The sequence below is a fragment of the Amaranthus tricolor genome, chromosome 17 (assembly GCF_026212465.1).
Source record: "Amaranthus tricolor cultivar Red isolate AtriRed21 chromosome 17, ASM2621246v1, whole genome shotgun sequence".
In the NCBI taxonomy this organism is placed as follows: Eukaryota; Viridiplantae; Streptophyta; class Magnoliopsida; order Caryophyllales; family Amaranthaceae; genus Amaranthus; species Amaranthus tricolor.
Window position 1 is genome coordinate 16,773,575 of NC_080063.1, and position 24,104 is coordinate 16,797,678.

General features: G+C 31.6%; 3 protein-coding genes across 3 annotated transcripts; all 3 read right to left on the reverse strand.

Annotated features, from left to right (window-relative positions):
* Positions 1-81: 81 nt before the first annotated feature.
* Positions 82-7,202, reverse strand: LOC130804317 (uncharacterized). The gene is made up of 9 exons (XM_057668710.1): positions 6,965-7,202; positions 3,986-4,174; positions 3,200-3,273; positions 2,695-2,748; positions 1,424-1,669; positions 1,287-1,349; positions 648-716; positions 506-551; positions 82-392 (listed from the first exon to the last, which is right to left on the reverse strand). Exons 1-9 carry the CDS (start codon positions 6,984-6,986, stop codon positions 331-333), a joined length of 825 nt encoding a protein of 274 aa, XP_057524693.1. The 5' UTR covers positions 6,987-7,202; the 3' UTR covers positions 82-330.
* Positions 7,203-7,392: 190 nt separating this feature from the next.
* On the reverse strand, positions 7,393-10,508 carry LOC130804675 (uncharacterized). Its single transcript, XM_057669204.1, has 2 exons — positions 9,387-10,508; positions 7,393-8,639 (listed from the first exon to the last, which is right to left on the reverse strand). Exons 1-2 carry the CDS (start codon positions 10,238-10,240, stop codon positions 8,000-8,002), a joined length of 1,494 nt encoding a protein of 497 aa, XP_057525187.1. The 5' UTR covers positions 10,241-10,508; the 3' UTR covers positions 7,393-7,999.
* Positions 10,509-13,839: 3,331 nt separating this feature from the next.
* Positions 13,840-19,663, reverse strand: LOC130804006 (presenilin-like protein At1g08700). Its single transcript, XM_057668288.1, has 3 exons — positions 19,525-19,663; positions 19,354-19,431; positions 13,840-16,072 (listed from the first exon to the last, which is right to left on the reverse strand). Exon 3 carries the CDS (start codon positions 15,852-15,854, stop codon positions 14,580-14,582), a length of 1,275 nt encoding a protein of 424 aa, XP_057524271.1. The 5' UTR covers positions 15,855-16,072; positions 19,354-19,431; positions 19,525-19,663; the 3' UTR covers positions 13,840-14,579.
* Between the last annotated feature and the right edge of the window lie 4,441 nt (positions 19,664-24,104).

Below are 24,104 nucleotides of genomic sequence, written 5' to 3' on the forward strand. Positions count from 1 at the left end.
CACATTACGGGAAATTCGGAATTTGTAAATGGTTGCAACATCTTTTAAAGGTTGTATATCTACATATTGGTCTACATGAGGAATGCGGCTAATTTACTTGTTACTGTGATTGTATGCCGTGTAGTATCAACCTAGAGCTGTTGAGTGCGAAATCCAAAATATAAAGAATTGATCATACAACACCAAAGTACATAACAACATAACAAAAGGAAAAACTAGCTATTATCTACATCTACAATTGTTTTCAACAGAACAGAGAAGTGACCAAAAACCAGTAAAAATTGAGAGCATGAAACTTCCAATACTAGGGCGTTTGCAATACAGAATCGTTTAATTGAGGCCATGAAATGATGGCAAAACAGCAACAAGCGGATCACCATAGCCAACCGCTTCTGCAAGATAAAAACGCAAAAATTTATGCTTTTGTGGTTCTATTTTGGGAGGATTTCATATGTATAATACGATTTTAATTATGTTGTTAAACAAATTTGAAAAACAGACATACCGCCTTCTTCGAAAAGCAGGTTCAAGATTTCACCAGCTACATCTGACTGCTCATTCGATAATTAAAGATGTTAACCGGATCTTACTTATGAAGCACATTATCAATGAAAAGCGCAAAGAGAGAATCACGGGCAAAAGCTCACCTTGACAGGAAGCTGAGTTCCAAATTGATCAATGTAGCCAATCACTTGTCCCTCTTTAATCATATCACCCTGCATCTCATTGGAAATGAAGACAGGCATGTCAGCATATTTACCCGCATAAAACTCCAGCTCTACGACATAAATTAAAGGAATTACTGTCGCCCCTCCCCACAAGACCCAGATTAAACAAGTGATAAATCTATTATTGGGCTTGTACACAATAGAAACCTACACAAGAGGAGAGTTTATTGCACACAGACCTAATGAGGTTCCATCCTAAAACCAATTGGTATAAGGAGGAGTCGCCCATCAAGTTTATATGTTATTCAATCTCTCTATGGGTTATTTTCCAACAAGTAAAAGAAAATTTAAAGCATTATTCAAGTTAGGTTACATATCTACACGAAAAAAACTATCTAGTGCATGTTAGAGTGGTTTTAGTAGGGAAACACACAAAAAACTCCGTTTGAAAATAGTATATACTCCTTCCGTCCCAAGGCGCTCGACACATTTCCATTTCGGTCTCCCTAATATTGAATCATTTCTATTTTAGGCATGGTTCTGACTTATTTCTTTTAATCTCAACTATATAGTCATTCTTTCTTTTAATCTCATCCACATATCTTTTTTAGTTGTTACCTGCTTACAGCTAGGAGGTAATTTTTTCCCTTTAACTGTTCTTCCTCTCCTGAATGAACCCACCTGAATGAAAGCAAGACATAATTATATTGAAGTCTCTTACTTGACACATAGAGATAATAATTCAAAATACATACGGTTGGTGATGTCACTAGTTTAAAACCATTGGCTCCCGAGGCTTCAAGTGCAGCCAATTTCGAAGATGCCGCTGAGGAGGCACTAGCAAAGGGACTGGTCTTTCCAGGAGCAGGGTTCGGAGCTGATGTTGAAGGTGTTGCAGGTACTAATTGATCCATGGGTTCACTTGGAACGGCTGGTGCAATCGGAACTGGAGCATTCACGGCACCAACATTTCTCTTCAGATGCATTTCAAAATCTCCGACCTACAAAATTACTAAGATGCACAAATTGAAATGGCAAAGAAATCTCCTTCCCTCGACCCTCAAAAGGATTTTAATACAGAACAAACTTTCAAGAATACAATGATAAATTTATTATTTGGATTTATAAAGCAAGAACCGCATAAAAAGAGAGAGATTTGACTGCACATAAACCCGTTGAGGTTTCATGAATCCAATGATAAATCTATTTTTGTCCATGACCTACACTCTTTCTTAAATTCTCATTTATACATTTAACTTATCCTTTTATCTGATCCACAATTTTCTCCCATTTCCCAATAAAATATACTTTTTTACCACTTGTACCCAAATTTTTTATTTTCACCCAATTTAATTGAGACTATTTCTTTGGGACGGAGGGAGTAAGGGCAGTAAAGGGACGGTCAAAACCGAAAAAATAGGGACAAACCAAATGAAGTATACAAGCAATGATTCCATGGGAATCCATCCGTCAAACTATAGGTTGTTGTTCCCAAAAACGTTCTCCACAACCTTGAAGTTAATAACTTAATATATATCCATAGGGTTCAAAGGCAGTTGCGAAAGAAGTTTCAATGTCCCAACTACACTCAATCCAAAGTTGTGAATTGTGAGTTGTCAGTTGTCAGTTGTGACATCAGACCCACAACCAGATGCCTAATGTACACGAAGCAGCTGTCCTAAGGTCAGGATACATAACCCCACAAGAAACTTATAGTTAAACCACACGCCTCTTGTAATTGAATGTTCCAAATTCTGATTTTAGCTTCTCATATACTACAATATTCTAATTTTAGCTTCTAATTTATGAAAAGTAGCAAATGATGGAAATAACCTCTTAGTTTATACAAAAGTGAGGTCTGTGTACATCCAAGTGAGCCAACCCCAAAACCGTCTAGATGAGAGCCATTAAATGGCACTAAGTAATGGAATGTTGTATATACTACAATAGCCCTAAGGGATACACTTAGCATTTTCTTTAAAAATCAAATCTCTTAGCCATTTGACAAGTTTGGATAAATCTTTACCTTTAGCTGCACTTCAGCAACACTTGTTTCATCACTAACCTCCAAGAGCAACGCCTGAAAGAAGTTTGAACAAATTAACGGATAAACAGTAACAGTAGTCAGTAGCAACAAAAATGCCAAAGCCCCAATTCAATTAAATTCTTTCATCTCTTTTGCTTTTTTTGCGGGGTGAGAAAAGGGGATGGGGATATAGTTACACTAATACGCAATATGAGAGATTGAAACCTAGTTGGACGTAGACGCCGGGGAAGGTTGAGATATAAAATAGACCACATGAAGCACTCGAGTGAAGCTAATCACTAACACATGGAATTCGTCTAGCAATGACAATGATTAGTATTGTAGACTTGTAGTTTATGAAGCTAGTTCTAACCACCGGATATTGAAAAATGGCTAATTAAAAGATCATCTATTGTACACGTATCACGAATGTAACATTCATCAATAGCAAGATGTTTCCGAGCTAACATGCATCATATAGTATGTTTGAAGAAGACTAGAATACCTCCAATGCATTGGGGAAAGTGGTGCGTAAAGCCTGCTTCTCGATTGAGCCTTTTGATTTATCATTGAGTGGAACTGTCCCAATGAGATCACTACATTTTAAGCAATTCAATAGAAAGCGTAGTGTAATGGTGACTACCAGACATATATATCAAGAAAACTGCAAAAGAACGGCAACAAATAGTTGCAAAACTGCAAACCTTATGCATCCTTTGCACCAATCAATATGTCCATTTTGAATCGTAACAATTGCGTCACAAGTTCGCAAATTTAACTTAGACTTGTTCCCTTCATTTGATATACGGCATCTAACCGTTTTGTATGCATATTAAATATTAGTTAGTTTTAGTTGAATTTACATTGGTAATGCAGAATTGCACATTGATGCTATAAAGCAATCTACTACCTTTGGTGGGGATTAGTTGCCACACTTGCAGAGTAACTACTATTCATCATTCGATATTGTTTTACATTTTATTTTGTATGTATAAAAAAAAAACACATAGTCAATAAGATCTTGTAGGTTTTGTCAACAACGCATATTTTAATAATATCAACTTTTTATGATTTTTATATATGCGCAATTAAAAATATTAAAGATGAAAATAATGCATTTGATAGCGTGTAAGCAAGAAGTGTACCAATTAATTCCAACCAAAAGAAGTATGTTTTTTACCGACACGTACAACAACTTGAAAAGTTGCAATTGTTGAAAGTGGAACATCATACCCAAAGGAAAAAAGGGGATGGAAGTTTTAAGATAGCAACTATTAAGAGTATAACTCACCATCGGACTTGGAAGACACAGTTGTTTCAAGTGTCTTTGCACATGATACTACTAATCTTGCGGGCCTTGGGGAAGAATTTAGCCTTCCAACGGTGAGAACTTGGCAATGGGACTGAACTATAGCTGGCCGTTCAGCCGGAGCAGGCTTTTCAAGTGAAGAACACACGTGTAAAATGCGGCCAGCAGACACTAGGATCCAAAAAAAAACAGTCAAAGCTGTGTCATTTGAGTGTGGAACAGGAACTATCATGAACTATCATGCAATTCTAGAACGTTAATGGAAACAAACATTCATCAAATGAGCCCCAGCCACCAAAGGCAAAATAAGTATAATAAGCATTGCTCCAAAACACATACAAACTAGAAATCCATAAAAAGAGCATTAATCTGGCATCGGATTAAACAAAGAATAATCATTAAGTACATAACAAAGCCACATATATGCTTTGGTTAATAAAATGGGCGTACGTCCAAACTACAAAGAGAGGGAGAAAGACAATGAATCGTCACTTGATATTAATATACTAAAGGGAAAAAGAAAAATACTGCCTAACAATATCCGACATCTCTTATCCGAAATGGTGACATCTTAGTTAATGTTGCCAATCCCATCTATTTGGATTCAGGCTCTAATGCAGTATAACTCATTTTTTGCAAAGTACAATCACCGATCACCAAAGTCCTCTAACAGAAGTATAACTTACATGTTCATAGATAACACCCTACAACCAAATAGATCACCTTGAGCTTTTAGCCATGATTTTAAATGCAACCCCAAAAGTGGAGTATTTTGCGAACATTATATACCTGCTTAACGCAACAGATACTTAACCAGATGATGAAAAACATCCATAAATCAATAACCCATGTGTACAATCCTCTCAAATGAAACCAAAAAAAAGAAAATTGTAAAGACTCAACTCCCTTAGATGATGATAATTCAAAACACATATTGATTAAACAAATAAATTAAGTAATTACATTTAGTTGTTTATGTTAATCTAAAATCATATTGGATATAAACTGAATATTTGATATATATGTTTAAGCTTGATTTATTGGAATATGTTTAAATAACTTAAGTTTATCTTATGGTTAAATTTATAAGTCTTGAAGTTAGTTTCAATGTCTTGAAGATAATTATGTTTATAATAAGTTTAGTTTCGTATATATATATTTGAAATATTTTAATAGGTCACGGTTCATTAAAATTATATTTGAAATATTTTAATAGGTCAAGGTTCATTAAAATTTACTTTGATATTATCTGAAGTTAAGTTTGAATATATTATAACACGTCTTATTTTAAACGTTTGGATATTTTATATTTGAATTTGAATTTAAAATATATGTTTAAGATATTTGAATGATTAAATGTTAAAGTACAAGGTAGACACGTTTTGTTAATTATAGTACACGGTTATATTTGAATTTAAATTAGTTGTTAAGCTAATTAAAGAGTTTCCTATAAATAAGATGGTAATTTAAATTGATACTAAAAATAAGAAATAACTATTTGAATTAACGCTAAAAATAGGAATTAATTTGAATTAGTGTTTACACGTTGATTAATCTGATTTTTGCTGAGTTTTCAATATCTTGTATGAGTTCTAACGTGGCAGCACAGCATTGGTTATCAAAGACAAATTACAGCACACATACAATTTTATATAAGCTGTCAGTACACATCAGTTTGAAATAAAGCTCAAGGTCTTGAAGACTGGCACAGAATATCCAGATCAACAGAATTTAACGGATGAAGCTTTTCTTGCTCTACAAGGAGATGTTGAGGCGTAACATCTATAAATACAAGGCTTCATTTCGGCATACACCTCTATGCACCTCTTACAATTTTCTCTCTTGACTTAAGATCTAGTATTCTCTAAGTATTCAAAATAGTTGTAATTCTTAATTCATCTAACTCTTACAATTTATAATAGGCTTAAGTGTTAAAAAGAGTTAGATTATTTTCATAGTTTAATACGCCTAACTTAGAATACATTTCAAAGTGTTCAACTTGTAATCTCTATTGAGAGATTGGGATTTACTTTTATTAAAGGTACTTGTAATACGGTTCTTTAAGGGGAAGAATGTGGTGTGAGGAGATAGTGAGATCTTCTTGTTTGTATTAAAGTCGGATTAATAAAAGGCGTTGAAATCCTACGGGTTAAAAGAGAACCCATAGGCGGGGGTAGGTTGTTTAGAACCGAACCTTGTTAACATATCGTGTGTTATTCTTTAAAGTTTGTTTTCCGCACATACGTTATTGTTTTACGAATTGACTCAAAACTGTCCCAGATAACAATTTTACAAGACTCCTCAATCTCTTGAGATAAGCTTCAGACAAATATTTTAAACGCCCATATTCTCTATTCACCCCCTCTAGAGAGTATTCGACCTCCTATCAACTCCCAGATTGTTTCTCTCAAATACTTGAAATCACCTCAAAAGAACTCCCAATTCATATACATTGTCATTCTAGTTTTCCCAAATTGTATCAATAAGAGGTCATGATTTATCAATGTCCAATTATGAATCAAAAACCCAACATTCATCCAAATGAAGATAAATTATAAACTAATTCAACATCAACTAAATGTACATATAAATTGATTAGCAGAGAGAATGTAGTGTATAAAGAGCCAGAAAAGAATCATTCTTCTCAATCAACAACAAAAACCCAGTATTCTGAGAAATGAACACCAAAAACCCAGTATTGGGTGCATAAATTTCCAGTGTTCTGAGTTAGCTAGCATCCACATTCCACAACTCAACACCAAAAACCCACCAAAAAGTATCATACTTTTCAATCAAAAAATAGTGGGGAGAGGATTAAATTATCAAAGATTGATAATTGAACTACATGAGCTGTAATATACACCATATAAAGCATAATCAATGAACCCATTATAAGAACTCTACTAAAATTCAGCAAAATGTAAAAGAACATAGCTGCAACAAAGGAAGAGCAAGACTTACAACGGAAAGCAACAGTATCCATGGAAATGAATCAAACAAGATGGAGAAAATGCAGGAAAATGTGAAAGAAAGGGAGATCTATAGAAAGTTGGGTAAAGACTAAAGAGAGAAGGTGAAGTTAGGATGGATGAATGAATGAAATGCCCAAATATTCTTAGAAATGTCCGCCTACTCTTTCTCAATGTCAAGTCTTTGTTCTCCTCCCATGGTTGGGAAATTGTGCAACAAAAATTCTTATTTACTAATGAGTTTTTTATCATAAAAATAAATTTTTAGTTCACAATTTTTTATAGTTATAGTCATAGTCATGATTATTGATTTAATATCTACCTAAAATAGCTATTGGAAATGATGTTGCTTGCCATTTCATTTCATGAGAATAGAATATATACAAAATACAATCAAGAATTTTAGAAAACTAAATATTTGCACAATAATATCTAAGATATGAATATTTACAAAATATTCTTAATAATTCTATTCTAGTAATGATAATATTCTAGCACACCCCCGCAGTCGAATCAGAAGGTTTGCAGACGCTGAGACTGGAGCGAAAGTCACCGAAGAGGGGATATGTTATAGATCCTTCGATGCTCTTCCAAGTTTCCTTCTTAGAGTTGTAAACAAAGATAATATGTTAACTAAACAGAAGCACATGGATCATGGGTATTAAACCATCCAAATAAAGTGTAAATCTCAAGTAAAGCACGATATTATACTACTATAATATACTTTCTCATCATGTACGAATATACTTACTAATTTACATAACATATCATTACTCGCAAATCAAACTTCAATCATAGTTGCTCTTTTCTTCCACTCAATTTGCATTAATTTAAATTACGATGTAAAAATATTTCCTCCTAAAATAATGCAAAATGGACGGCATCATTAAACACAAATTAAACTTCAATCATGACTACCTTTTTCTCCCACTCATTTTGCATCATTTCAGATTACAATGTAAGAACTTTTTCTCTAAACGATGCAAAATGAGTAAAACAGACCAGTAAATACTTTACATTGATCTATCTACACAAGAGTAAGGTGCAAAGTTTCCCTAAACTCAGCCCTCCTAGTTTCATTATACAATGTCCTATACTTATTCGGCCAATATGTCAACCCAATACAACCAGCAAGCTCCCATTCCATAGATTTCTTCCCAATTGCTGATTTATCCACCTTCCAACATACAGTCTCCCCATACTGATCTCTTGCAAATACAACCCCTCCTTGCCTAGTAAAAGGCCGGTATGCACTCGAATACCGGTTTCTAAACCAAGCTTTTGGTTGAAACAATTTCTTTGGTGAAGGCTTAGATGAAAAAACCTCTCTGCCATCACTGCTGTCATGTAGAAACCAGCTCAAACCACCACTGTCACCCTTTGCTGTTTCCTCGAATTTCCATGGTGTGAAGACTGTTGTTGTTGTTTCTCCTGCTGATAGTTGAAGCCCGACTTTGTTAGGAGGCTCGAACGAGCCTTCGATTGTCTTCTCTATGCCGATTTCCTTCTTCGGATTCTCCGAAGATTTGCTTACTGAAATGCTTAGAATGTCTATGTCAGGTGATGGTGTGAGTTGTAGTGAGATTCTTGATGGGAAGTGCTTTTCTGATGCCCCTGCACCTCGATCGTGCAGGAGTTTCTCGCTTACAAGTCGAATGACATCTAGCCTGCGACATAACAGAACAACAACAGCAACGTCAAAGCCTTAATTTCGTAAGATGAGAGAATGATCCATAAGTTTATTATTTAGACCTTTTAAAACCCAACTGAATAAATGAATGAGCCTAATTGTAGAAATCTCAACTCAAAGTAAACTTAATCTTTAAATATTGAGATGGAGTTGTTGGTTGGTTTGACCAGCCGGAATCACCAATTGTTTTACCTGTTTAAGCCAACTGTTACGGATAGAGGTGTTTAAAACAGAGCCGGCGACTTAATTTTCATCCGACTTTGTAATCGAACTCGATTTGACCTGACTTAAAATGGATATTCAATTATGTAAAAACCAATGTCGACACAAGAGCCGATTTTAAACCTACCTAAAACACCTGAATCGAAATCGACCGACTCTAGTTACAGACATGTTTGATAATAGTTGTTGGAAGTTTATATAAAAACTTTAGAACTAAAAAATTAAGATTGATAAATGTTTTGACACCAAATGAGCATCACTACTCACTACTTCAAAGTTCATAGTATTGAAGATTAAATTTATAGAATCTTCTCCCAAAACCTAAATGTGCACTACAATTTTCATTAGTATACTATCATCCATTTCATTTTAATAGCTAAATCTCCGCCTTTCATGTGAGAGCTTTTTGAAATAAGTGTATCTTAAAAAACCGAAAAGATATAATATTTGTGTTGTTACTTGGTAGTGGTTACTTTATGCTGTGTCATGTGTATATGCATACCTTATATTATCAATGTTTACCATCACTTCAATCCATTTATCTCTTACAATGACCTTATGATTAAGTTGTATGACACCCTCAAGGTGATGATAGTTAAGAGAAAAGGCTAAACGATCATCAGCTAAAGAACTTGAGTTTTCGATTTCCATGGTTGTAATAGGACAATACAATTGAACTTTCCACAACCCAGGAGTAGAAAATCCATAAGAAAACAAAGGAGAAGGTCCTTTAAGTATACAATTAGCTGCTTTTAGTTCCATTTTCCAATTTGTAATACCAAGATTTATGGATCTCATCCATAAATCTTCATTATTCGATCCTAAAAGCCTTATGAGTAGCTTTGAGGCTGCTCGAGATTGATAAGTTGATAACTCATCTTTTATAGATTTAAGACAATTAAAACGAAGATCTGTAGGAGCTTCATAGACACAAACAATAAAAACTAGTGAAAGAATGGTTATATTGAAGATATGTTTGATGTTAGATTGAGGACTAATTATGGGTAGTTTTATAGGGTAAGTTTGTTTTGTGGGCCCATATTTGAGCACATCATGGATGAATATTGAAATGAGATTGTGTATTGTGTTTTGATCACTTACAATGTTTAAGGATGTATTTGGTATATAAATTGGTTTTGATATCCAAAGTGATATTGGGAGGTTAAAATTTACAATAATGGCCAAGGAGATTGATTGGGTTGGAGTGTGTTTTGTTATGTTTAGACTAAGGGTTGCTAATGATGTGTTTGATGAGCATATACATATTGACATGGTATCTTTTTTCCATTGAGTTAATGGTGGAAGGTTTTGTATCCATGCCCATATGTTTGTGTTTTTGCAAGAACTTGAAGCCATTTTTGGTGCTTTCTTAGGTTTATATTGGGTTTGAGTTTAAGGATGAGTTTTAGGTGTATTTATAGACATGGAGATAATGATTTAAGGGGAAGAAAGTTGTGTAGCTAAGATTCCAACAAGGTGCACAAGTCTAAAAGACGTTCCCTTTACATGAGAATAGTTCAACTTTTGCATATATAGTTTTTTTAATAAGATATGAAATTCGTGTTGTGGTGAATCATTGCGGGTCGTGTTAAAGTGGGTCAGTGTAAGTGTGACGTGCCTTGATAGGTTACAAATGTTAATGATCGGGTTGTATCGTGTTGTGCTAACCATCTTCAAACAATAACCTGTGACATTATGTTGTTCCATGGCACATGTCACACACATTTTTATTAATAATTTGATCCCAAACTGTATATAAAATGATAGGTATAGCGTGTCGTGTCGGCAACCAAATATTAAGAGCCCCATGTCATGTCCTACATGCGGCTCGATTTACTTTTTAATCTTCCTGTCAAAAGCAAATAAAGGTAACTTATTGAGACGAACTAATACAAGAGTGATTATTAGAAATTAGGATATAATACAAGAATGAGATGCTTTCAATAATGTTGGTCAATGAATAGACCCAATTTTGACAAATTCTTCTAGCTCAAGTTATTCCAACATTGAACCAATTATTTAACCAATTATAACATCTTCTCTAAGTTTCTTCTGAGATTGTAATGCTGACATCTCATAACTAATTTGATACAATAACTATTAATGAAATGATAATTAATTGCGTCCAAGTCACAAATTTTGACTAAGGATTAAGGTCATTAGTTAATATGCTGTTAAAATCTAGGTTTAGCTCGTCTGCTCAAACAATAATGTGTGTTATTTGATTAAAAATTCTTTTAATATTAAATTGCGTAACACATATAAAAAAAATTAAAAAAAAGTTATTTAGTTGATTTCATACACATGCATAGATACGCGTTCAACTTACTCTAAATAATATTTTATATTCGTCCCTACAGTTAAATTTTAAAGTTTTATGAAAGTTTTTTTACATGTATATAAATAGGAATGTGTTATATAAGCAAATTTAGCAAATTTTTAGCATGCCTTGCTAATTGCTAACAATAGTAATGTATGACAACAGCAGCTATTTTGTGATCATCTCAAATGTCATGGCTTCTTTGATATCAAATTTCTGCTTGCTTGTTAATACAAACTCATTTGGCAGATAATAAACTTATTTTAAAGTTAGAATAACATTATTCCTTTTTTGTTTATACTATACTGTTTACAATTGTGCTTATATTTTGCATTGTCCATTTTAAGTTTTGGATTTGTTTGTAGTCAATTTTCTTTTTCTTTTGTGAGTTTTGTTGTGTATAAATTTAATACCAAATTAATCATCCGTTATGAAGATTAGACGTTAATTAGCATGGCCAGCTTAGGGCCCCAGAAATAAGAGGCTTTAAATATTAAATGGTGCTCTTCAGGCCAGCATTCGAACAATACTTTTTAAGTGATTTGTTTGTAAACCCTTTTTTTATATTTGAAGTAATATAATGTTACAATATATTTTGTCTTGAATGGTTTTTCTTGAAGAGGAAAAAATTTTATCTTTTCATATAATAAAAGGCCCCATTTTAAAAGACATGTAAAAATAAATAGAGTCTTCAAAATCTTTACTCCGTCCCTATTAGTTAGTCAAAATGTGAGTCAAAGGTTAAATAGTCTAATAGGGTTAGGCAACGATTCTGGTCCAAGCTAACATATATGTACTTAACAATTATTATAATTCAATCTTTTAAATCATCGTGTAGCCAATTAAATATATATGCAACAATTTATTCTCACGGAAAATAACCTTCTACGACATTTAAAACTACACATTACTTTTTATGGTTATCGTTTACAACTTCTTAATATGTTAGTTAGGTCATTCTCCTTCCTAATGAATTTATAGTTATTTTTCTCAAAAATTTTCTTTTAGAATAAAATATTTGTATTAATCATAATATAATTGGGTTATTTAATTTATAATATAATTGGGTTATTTAATTTATATATAAGACGCATTTTACAATAATATTTAATAAGATTTTTTATTTAAGTCTATCTTAGCTTAGCTTGGCTTAGGTTATTTGTAGGATAAGAGAGAATATTGCACTAATTTCTTTCATTGGTTTGTTTCTTGAGTAATATACACCACTTTCTACTTAGAATTTGAATAATCTTTTTCAACTAATTTTGACTTTTGTGAACACAAAATTCTTTCAAAAAGCAAATTGGTGTGCTGATGCTTTACAATTGTTTAAGTATCCAATGAATATTTATAAATTGGTAAAAATCGTAAAATAGACTAAATAAATACATATCTTGTTAAAGAGGTACATATATGTATATTTTTTTTAACATTAAGAACTTTTTTTAAATATTTACAAAAATGTTACCAAAAATTGGTGTCTTGGAGAATGAATATGTATTTTTTTTCATAGTTGAAAATATACAAATACCTCTAAGAATATATACCCTAAAAACTGAATATGCACTTACGTTTTTTATTTTCACCACATTAAATAATTTTTACGAAATTCTTTTTTATTTCGGTTTAATTCTAACAAGTTCAACTACATAAAGGAAAAGTATAAATTTACTCCTAAGTGAAGAGCTAAAAAGATAGTTTGGCCAAATTGACTCCAAATCGTTTACATGCACTTCTCTTCCGCATTAGCTTGACCCCATTACTTATTCCCTTTTTATTTAAGTAATGTAATTATACATCTCAAATTTACTCCAAATCGTTAAACGCGCCCGATCAAGGCGGGTCATGTCAAATCTTAAACAGAGCGGGTTAAAATACGTTTAAATACAATTCACTTTAACCCGTTTTTAAAAATTCACAAAATAGTTTTTTTATTATACTTTATGATATGTTGGGTCAATTCAACTATATATATAGCAATATCATATAAAAGTATAAAAAAATGATAAAATATTTTTTACAACCAATTCCTATAATTATCCGACCTAACCCAGCCCTTCACATAAAGATCCGTTAATGACCCGATCCATCATTAATCCAATCTGCTAATGACATGTTAAAATATAACCCGACCGGTTAAATGCACCCAAAAGTAGATGATTTTGGCACTCTCAAAGTTTATTAAGAACAATATTTCTTTCTTTGTGATAGTGCCAAAAAATTAAAATTCAAAACAGTATCAAGAAAGTAAACCAATTACTGATTGTTAATTTTCAAATATCAATAATCAATTCCATTATAAGAAAACTAATTTCTTTCATTTGTTACCTCTTCTCCACTATCTGTGACAATTGATCTATTTCCTCCCTATGTTTTACATGAAGTTTGTTTGGCAAACGGTTATTGATTGAAACTGTTAGTTAATTTGACCAACTAAAAGTAAATAAACTGTTACGAAGATATTTGGCAAAAATTTGATGATTATTGACCATTTATTAAAGAAAAGTTATTTACGAAACGCTTTTTATTTTTGTTTGACCAACTAAAAAGCAAAAGTTAAAATTCAATTATAAAGAAAAAAAAAAAAAAAAAAAAAAAAAAAAAAAAAAAAAAAAACTAATTGAGAAACACCTCATTGTGTCTTCCTCCCATTCATCTCTATTCTCAAGTGTTACCATTTTCATTTTTCAAGTGTTTTCACTATTCATACCAAACAACCTCTTAGTATTATTGTATTTGGTACCAACTCATTGTAGACCAACTAGATAGCCCTTATTCAACATTACTTAACTATAAGAAAGAAGAAGATAGTTTACTAAAATAACAAAAACTCAGCCAGCACAAGCAAAAGGCTGAAATATATAAATAGGTTGGAATATTTTACAAGAAACAAGGAGTACTCCTACAAGGAAATAGTTTCCACTTTCCACACAAGACATAAAAGAAAAACGAAAGATAAGAAATAAGAAAATTACTCCTGAATGTTTACACTATATCTAAAAAACTCACACTTTAGTTGGCATAATGTAGCAAATTCAAAGAAACATATGTACTAGTAGTTGAATTTCTGCCATACCTAACCTGTTACTAATACTAGTTAAGATGAACAATTAGAGAATAAAAGAAAATTGCAACAATATGAAGAAAGATAGCATTGATACAAAACGTCATCAAGTCAAAAATAAATTTTCGTTATAGTAAAAGTTACCTGACCCGATGAATGCGTTTCTGTACAATCCTTCTATATCGACACAAGGAATCAAGAATCGACGCTTCAATACAGGGAAAATATCTCGAACAAAAATTTGTTGCCTGATAGTCGTAGATCAGAGAGCAAAGCACTTCCGAATATTTAACAATGGAGGTTAAGTGCAGTTAAAACATCATCAAATTCGTTGACATATGAACAATAAATGGTTCCATCAACAATCGAGTCAAAAAGTAAAAAGTAATCCCTAAAGTGATGGAAATTGGTAAGGCGGGTAGAGCACGACGATATACAGATAACAAAATGAGAGTGCAAGCAAGTCCTGATATGATAGCAAGGTAACAAGCATATACCGTCATTAGATCATACATTGCAGCTCTACCCACGAGCACACTGTAAAAAACAAAATCCCCAAGTCCAAGTTTAATACCTTGAGTCACGGTTACCTCATTAACGTCACCTCCGTCTCTCCTCTCTCTAGCAAGCATTTCCACAAGGTTTGCACGCTCTTCATCCACCTCGGCAATCTCACTCATATTCGGTACCATCAACGGTGTTACTTCTCCTTGATCACTAATCTCATCATCGGTCCTTTGTCTCCCATATTCGGTATCAATTACCTCCTCGTTGGGAATATTTTCAACATTTCTTGACATATTCTGAAGCTCGACTGAGGAATTATCTGAAACCCCACTAACTAAAACATCGAGAGTTCTAGATCTTTGTCCACCGCCATCAGATCGAGAAATAGTAGGCCTAGCCTCATAAATCAATGCCGGGAGATCATCATCTCTCGACCGAGCTAACTCCACAAGAATCTTTAATGGACCACCAGGAGCTAGAACGGCCACCAGATCATAAATTGCCAAAGCAACCAGTAAAACCCAGGTAGTCCATTCAGGCAATTGAGTGAACCAAGCAGCAGTAATTATTCCCAATATCACAGTATAAGATTGGGTAATGATGATGGGAACCACTCTTCCAAATACTGAGACAACCCCGAGGATGGAAAAGTTCAAGAGGAATAGGAAATAAGTCGGGGCATCAAGGGGAAGAGAGAAATGGCGAACAAGAGAGAGAAAAATAGCACCTCCCATCGTGGTGAGGATGAGGAAAGCAGAAAAGCGCATATAATGTTTGAGAAAATTGGTGAATTTATAGTAGTAGAGGAGGACGAGGAGTAAGGTGACTGCAGCAATGAGAAGGACAAAAACAGCAGCATTTAGAAGAGCGCCTTCAAGTTTTTGAACCACCGAATCAGATGGGTTTTCAGAGTAGACAAGATTAGCAGCAGTGATGATGGGGGTTTGGGAAGGAGAAGAAGGAAGAGAAGAAGGAGAGAGAGTGGAGACTAATAGAACAACTAAGAGCATACAGAACGAGACTGGGGACATTACCCCGATTAGCTCCGAGCCAAGGAAATCTAGTATGCTGCCCTCCATGGCGGATGGTTTATGTTTATGAGAAGAGATGGAGGCTTGAAGGTCCAAAACACGCCATTGAAGTTTCTAACAGAGATATGAATAAGTGCTATATAAATAGACCAACATGAATTACAAGCAAAAAGTGATAAGTTGTACTTATTGAGTTATGTTCCCATGAACAAAGTTGTGACAACACTGAGAAAACGTCCCAACCTCCAATGGAGTCGTACATGGATCTGCAAAGGATAACAATCCAAATGTTTAGCACAAGACTCAAATCTATGTTAGTGATATCTTCCTAGACTTACGAATGTACTCCTTCAAAATCAAATCAAAGGCGGAATAATTTATAATACACTAATTCAATTATAATCATTGCAAACATACAAATCACCACCAAGAATAAATAAGCCTTCATAACTTGCAACATGAAACCTATGGACCCTAGATAAGTAGAATAAAGAGTAAAGCCAAAATGAATTTCTCCAAATCATGGTCACAATTTAAACTTGATCAAGGAAAATACATAAAAAATTTGCCTATTTTTTTCGTTTTTATTGGAAATTTGCTTCTTTGTTCTTTTTTATTTGCAAATTTGCTAATTTCTTAACGAATTCTGAAGATGAGCATACTAGAGAAGCTGAAAAATGAAAGTGTCCAGTAATTTTGTGATAAAAAAATTAGCTTAAAGATTAGCAAAAAAATCCTGATGCCGACCGCATTCAGTAACACATTCTAGACAGATGCAAATCACCACATCAGCACTTCAAGAATCAAGATAAAGTGAGATGATGATGAGTCATCAAATGCCAGTGTCCAGTAATGACCTTCCAGAACCCAAGATTCAAATAAAAAGTAACAAAACTTCGTCTTAACTATCTTTCAAATTCACTGGTTTAATCTTAGAAAGCTTGCAATAAACTGGCTAGATTTACAATAACTGATAGAAACTTAAGCAATATATTCTAGTGAAAGAGGCACTGTAAAATCATGATATCCAATCTTGACAGAACAAGCGGCAATCATGTGCATTTCAAAACATTCACTTAACCTTAGAAGCTCTATATTACACTCGGACAAAGAAATGAAAATCACGATAGATCAATATGAAAACTCTTCTTTTCCCAAACAAAAAAAAAATAAAAATAAAAATAAAATATAGAAACCTGCAATTACCGCTAACTAGTTGGCTTATTATACACGAAGCATATCTAAAAACACAATGAACTTATTTTAATAAAATGGTAGACAAAGCAATAACTGATTGCCCATTTGCTTGACTGGTAAATTAAAAGAAGTCTAACTCATATCTCCTCACCACCCAACTGTAAGCAAAGATACACAAGTGAATAAGGGGGCGTTTAGTTATTGGTATCAGATAGTGATCATGTAAATCATTTCTAGATTTAGTTTTCACAAAATGTGTTATGATGTTACCATGATAGTGGAGGTCTGTTAGGTGTGTGACTCATGATCTCAATGTGCAGCTTGATGTTGAGTGGATTATATAGTGCTTGGATAAGTATGAAGGTTGTTTTGTAAGTACTAAACAGTAGCTATTGTCGTTGCAAGATCAGAAGCAAAAGGGCTTCTGGCTCGACTGACTAGAGCAAAGTGGCTTGACCAGATCTGGAGGCCACTCGACCCGAGCAGTTTGGCTCGACCTGGTCGAGCAAGCTGCAGCCAGTTGCAAGTTTTTTGTTCTGTTTTGCACGTGATTTTACTTGCTGTCCATTGTGATCATAGCCTATATATACTCATGTTATACATCATTTAGAGATGGCATTGAGAGAGGAATACATTGTAATTCTCTTGTAAGGGAGATTGATCTAGATAGAGAGAGCACCACAAATTAGGGTTCTTGAGTGAAAATGGGGGTTTTCAATTTACTCTTGTAATCTCTATAGTTTTTCATCTCCGTTGTTAGAATTGATTAGTGTGTGTAATCAAGAACTAATCGATACAATTGCCTTCATTTTTTGGGTGGGTTTTATAGTCTAATATCAATTTGATATTAGAATTTTCCCACCTTCCAATCTTGGTGTATTTGTTTGACTTTTTTTACATTTTGCAATCTTTCTTATTCTTTGTAGTTAGAATCCTCATTAGAAGAGCATTTTGCTTTAACAAGGTCTCACCCTTAAGCATGTGTTTTCCTCATAATTTTCCATAACCACCTAACATCCCATTTAGAAATGGCAATAAATGGAAAGGATTTTGTTACGGAAAAAAATGATTTAGAGTAAAACAAGCATGATCCTATACCTTATCAAATAGTTTTTCTAAGCTAAATTACATTAAATTTTCATTAACATTCCCCCCATTTAATACAAGAAACCAAACGGGTTGTAAATGTCACCACAATGATAAGAAAATTCCATTATTTTCATGTAACTTGAAGTCTAACGAGCTCGTGGCCATTACACAAAACAACATTGGGATAATGACTATTTCAACACTCCAATACTCAACATATTTCAACTCCTATATGCCAATAAGTATTTAACACCTCTTAGATATTTGCCTATTCATGATTATTCTCACATTTTTTTTGCAAAACTAAACTTAGAACCACAAATACTAATCCTCATCGAGAATACGTAAAACTACTTTTAAATTCTAACATTTGCAGAAGAACAACAAACCTTCACAGAAGCATTCCATCACTTCTCTAATTTTAATATTAAAAAGCTGTAGTTTAAGTCCATGGTATATTCCACCCAATTGAACAAACCCTTTAAACTAAAACAACCACCAAAATTAGAAAACCCATCTCAACAATATTCATTTAGGGAATGTCCAGGGCAAGGTAGTTGTGCGTAGATGTTAGATATCTAAGTAGATATAGTTGTGGATAACTGATTGAAATTCAATTGTTTAATTTGACATGGCGTCAATTATTAGAATTCGGCAAGAAAATCTTAAACAACTACTTTTTTATTTTGGAATGCTACTTAAGTTGCTATTTTACTGAAAATTGATAATTTTTTAAAAAAGTAGTGTTGTAACTCATTAGTCATTATATCTCAAAAAAAAAACTCATTAGTCGTTAGTCGAGACTATCGGGTTGATTTCGAGTTAGGTTTTATTGGAGCGATTCAAAATGGGATCTTATGTCCATATTCCCATAGGAGGTTTTCACATAGTTTTAAATTCATTTTGAAGTCGGGTCAAGTTGAATTCGATTATAATGTCGATTGAATATTGGATTGTTGGGTCTATTTTGAACCCTCTGAGTCATTAGACCACTCTCAAGTTCAACTACTTAAATCCGCAAACCGCAAGCCCAACACGCCATTAACCTAAATTTCAAGCAATTCCAATAGAAAAAAGGGACATGGATTAACCAAATGCATATCTAAAACATTTACAGCATCAAATGAATCATCAATAACCCCTAATTATAAGTTATTATCTTTACAAAATTATTTTCACCAAACTCTCAGTCAATCCAAAAACCCATCAAAAATCGATAAAGAACTTCAATAATAAGAATTCCTATAGATGTAAACCTTACCTTTAACGATTCTCGATGCAAAACCAACATCAATATGAGGTTAAAATAAAGAGTTCTTCCGCCATTTTAAAGTCAATTCTGCAATTGAAACAAAAGATCAAATTAAAAGAAATACGGATATCAAAAACAGATAGATATATCATGATCCATAAATGATCGTCAATGGTTTACCACACAAAGCAGTAGAAATCAAGTTTGTCGAAAAGTTTTGATTTTTAGAAAAGATGAGACTAGCAGGTTCTGAAAAGAGGGGCATAGTCTAGTTGAAGTCTACCGCGTCTTGTAAATTCTAATAGTAGTGAGATTGAAGAGCCCAAGAGTTGCTATTTGGCTATTTGTTGCCCACTCTCTCATCCTCTTTCAATAAGTCCTGATCAATAACCATAATTTGAAAATTACAATAAAAAAGTAAAAAATAATAATAAAATAAATAAAATTAAAAAAATAAATTAAAATTATAAAATTCTCATTCTATTAAATTCTACCACATAAAGGTGATTTACTAATTTCACAAACTATCATTATTTACTAAGACTTTCTCCCCTATTTCATAGTTTTTGCTACAAGTATAAATTTTAAGTTAATTAAAAATCTAAAAATTAAAATTTATGAAAAAGTGAGATATATATAAATGAAATAAGTGTGTGGGTTAAATATAAAAAATAGTGTGAGATGTAGTCAAAATTGGAATTATAGCAAAATTTATAGGCGTTAAAAAGTTAAAGAAATTATGGTAGGAGTATGTATAAGGGGTTAAGAAAGGGGAAGGATAATCAAACTCAGGTTAGTTATGAATAAAATCAATACATACTCTAACTAACATCACGTAAGATTTTATTCAAAGAACAATTAATTTGTAGCCTATTATATTAGTTGATTTTGTATTCATCTAGTATTTTAGATAATTTTACATTTAGCAAATTTTTATTTACTTTTGAGAAAAAGTTTCAATGAATTCAGGTTAGAAATGATGCCGCCATATTTCTTTGTTGAGGCATTATTTTGAGTAAATAATTTTTTGATGAAATTAAAATCATTATATTGATTCAGGAAGAAGAAATTATTTTTTGTTAAAAATAGAAAGAATATTTAATTATTTTTTTTGTGAACTATGATAAGAATTTTTTTTAAAAAAAAAATTTAATGGTGAGATTGACTCAGTTCGATCTGACCACGAAATAACTCACCTCAAAAATAATTTGATCGGAAATAACTTTACACTTTACTCAAAATGTTTTGACAATATACTTACATTTAGGGTTGACAGTAAGTTGGATTAGGATCGGATTATAAACGCTTTGACTTTGCTTCAAATACAAGTCAAAAAATTTTCACATTCATCTCAGACTCAAACTTGGCTTCGAAAAATTCGGATATATGTCCTCTGACTTTGCTTCAATTTGAGCTCATAGGCTTCCAACAAAATCAAATGATGACATCTTGTTCAAAAATCAAATTTGTTTAATAATATGCAAACTTGTAAAAATAATGTTTTTCAAATAGACTATAATTTGCCCAAATTCAATACAACAAATAAATATAGTCCGACCAATTCAATTTAATGATTCGAATATGCTAAGATTTGCCTAAATTCCACTTAATATCAAAACACAAATTCACAACATGCATTTCAAATGGGTACATCAAAGTTTTAAGAATGCTGAAGCCTTGGGAAAATTCTTTCTGTGATGGAGTCTAATAACTCTACCACCAATCATAAATATATAAACAATAATTAAAATAGACACATTTAATGCTTATATCAATGATAAAAATACAAGTTTGTCTAAAATACACTAGAAATATAAATATTTGAACAAAGTAAGAGTTAGGTCTGTCATACATATCAGGTTAGGTAGAATTCGAGTCATATATAAATTGGACAAAAACTTGTTGACTTAAATCTAACCCGTTTATGGGTCGAAAAATCACAACCCTAACCTGTTTATGAATTCCCACTTAACCTGTTTAGACTTTTTTGTTTTCATTTTAAGATTTTAAACATTGATTATACCTACTTTTTTAGGCCTTAATTTTAAAATTTATCTTTTTTTTTAATTGTTTATTCTGTATTTACTATAAAAGATAGAAAAATATTAATTGAGTTAAGTTTAAGTTATACATATTGAATTAACTTGAAATTAACTTTAATTAAATGAGTTATACATGTTTATTTCAGGTTTAGAATTTTGACCTGAACCTAACCTACTTAATTAATAAGGTCAAAAGTCTCAACCTAAAACCATTTATTTTGAGTTAAGTTTAGGGCAAATTAGCAGATTGTGTCAGTTTTTGCTTGTATTAGTCAGAGCTAGATGTCAGCCGTCAGATATTATAACTGCATTCTAAACATAATTTCCTAAACAACCACTGTGATATGTAAATTACTCCAAAAAGACAAAAAGACAAAAATTAGTACTATAAACAAATTAAAAAGGTAAATTAAAATTACAAAATCCCACTATATCAAATCTTGCCAGATGATTTGTTTACTTTACGGATAATTAGTAAGACCCAATCCTTAAACATCGCCATCCTTTTCATTTTATCGCCACCCCCTCCCAATGAAATTACGAATTTGCCCCTAGACTTTAAAAAATTACGAATTTGCCACTGGACTTAAAATTTCTTATATACTCCAACCTCACTAAATAACTCTTTTATCACACTTAAAAAACAAAATTACAACATAAAATTTTAGGAGCAAAAACTAAGAAATTCAATCCGCTAACAATTAATCGAGGTAATTTTTATTCGAATCGTATTATTTTAAATTTAAAAAATAAACGAAAAAAAAATTAAAAAATGGGTGCAACTGAGCCGCGGTCGAGTGGCGGGTTTCCTGCGACTGACCCGCGGTGGGCTCGCGAATTTCCTGCGACTGGCTCAATTTGTTTTTTTTTTTCGGTTTTTTTATGAATAATTATTATTAATTTTATTTATATTATTATTGTTATTATTATTATTATTATTATTATTATTATTATTATCATTATTATTATTGTGATAGTTATTATTATTATTATTAAATTTTTATTTTTGTTATAATTATTATATTTCATTTATTTTTTTAAATATATATATTTATTATTATTATTATTATTATTATTATTATTATTATTATTATTATTATTATTATTATTATTATTATTGTGATTGTTATTATTATTATTATTAAATTTTTATTTTTGTTTTAATTATTATATTTAATTTATTTTTTTTAAATATATATATTTATTATTATTATTATTATTATTATTATTATTATTATTATTATTAACTTTTTTATATTCTTTTAAATATTATTTTTATTATTTTTGTTGGTGATGTTGTTGTTGTTGTTATTGTTATTGTTAGTAAATTTTTCTTTAATTTTATTTTTAAATATTGTTTTTGTTATTAGTGTTATGATTATTATTATTGTTTGTGTTATTATTGTTATGATTATTATTAATATTATTATTTTTGTTAATATTATTGTTATTATTATCATTATTGTTAATTTAGAAAATTAATTACAATAATATTAATAATAATAATAAATATGTTCTTACATTATATTTGTTGATAATGATTAGTTAAATATTGTTGTTGTGGTTAATTTAACGTAACGTTTGATTATGTTTATTTATTAACAATAGTTAATTAAATTATCAAAAATTGTAGTAAATGGCTGGTACTCACGGAAAAGGAAAGGGTTTATTTAGAAACTTGCTGAGCGGGAATAGTTTTAGGCCTACCCTGCTCAGAGGGGACCCTCATGAGAGGGGGGTGACAGTACTATGAGGGCTAGGCAGAAAGAGGTTGCCAGACACAGTGAAGCCCAACGGTCGAGTACGCTGAACCAGGTGCGTACTCGTTTTGATGACCAGGCTAGCAGCTTCTAGAGTAGTTGGGGGGGGGGGGGGGGTTCTGGTGATGATGATAATGATGCTGATGATGTTCAGTTCCAAGGTCCTGATCTTCGCCTAGTGGACTGGACTGTTGTCCGGAGGCCCGACTATGTAATTCATCTAAGGAATCAAATTTCCTATCCGTAACAAATCTACCGGAGTAATCTACGTTGTCTCCTAAGTTTTCAAAGTCCTGCAAATTTGAAATATGAAACAAACCATACATTAGGTCATTAAAAAATTATACATACAAACATTAATAATAAAAACATTCAATAATAAATAAAAATTATAAATTAATTTAATAATTAATATTAAAATAATAACAATACAAAAAATATAATAAAATAATTGTAATAATAATAAAACAAATTAATATTAAATAATAAGAAAATAATAATAATAACATATAATTATAAATTATTTAAATAAATAATAACAAAATAATAGTAATGTTAATAATATAAATTACTTACATTAATTATAATAATAATAATAATAATAATAATAATAATAATAATAATAATAATAATAATAATAACAAAAATTAATAATAATAATAATAATACTAAAAATAATAATAATAATAATAATAATAATAATAATAATAATAATAATAATAATAATAATAATAATAATAATAACGACAATAATAAAAAAATAATAATAATAATAATATAATAATAATAATAATAATGATAATAATAATAATAATTTACTAAAACATATAATAATTTAAATAATAATGTAAATAATAAAAAAAAGAAAAAAAAAGTCGCATAAAAACCGCGAGCATACCACGGTGGAGTCGCACGATTTGTGCGAGTGGACCACGGTCCAGTCGCACGTCTTGTGCGA

Coding starts and splice junctions, on each gene's coding strand:
- LOC130804675 (XM_057669204.1), bottom strand. CDS start 10,240: ATGGCTTCAAGTTCTTGCAAAAACACAAACATATGGGCATGGATACAA. Junction 8,640..9,386: donor GTAAACATTGATAATATAAG/GTATGCATATAC, acceptor GTTATGTCGCAG/GCTAGATGTCATTCGACTTG.
- LOC130804006 (XM_057668288.1), bottom strand. CDS start 15,854: ATGGAGGGCAGCATACTAGATTTCCTTGGCTCGGAGCTAATCGGGGTA.
- LOC130804317 (XM_057668710.1), bottom strand. CDS start 6,986: ATGGATACTGTTGCTTTCCGTT. Junction 4,175..6,964: donor GGATACTGTTGCTTTCCGTT/GTAAGTCTTGCT, acceptor TTTGGATCCTAG/TGTCTGCTGGCCGCATTTTA. Junction 1,350..1,423: donor AACTAGTGACATCACCAACC/GTATGTATTTTG, acceptor GCTTTCATTCAG/GTGGGTTCATTCAGGAGAGG.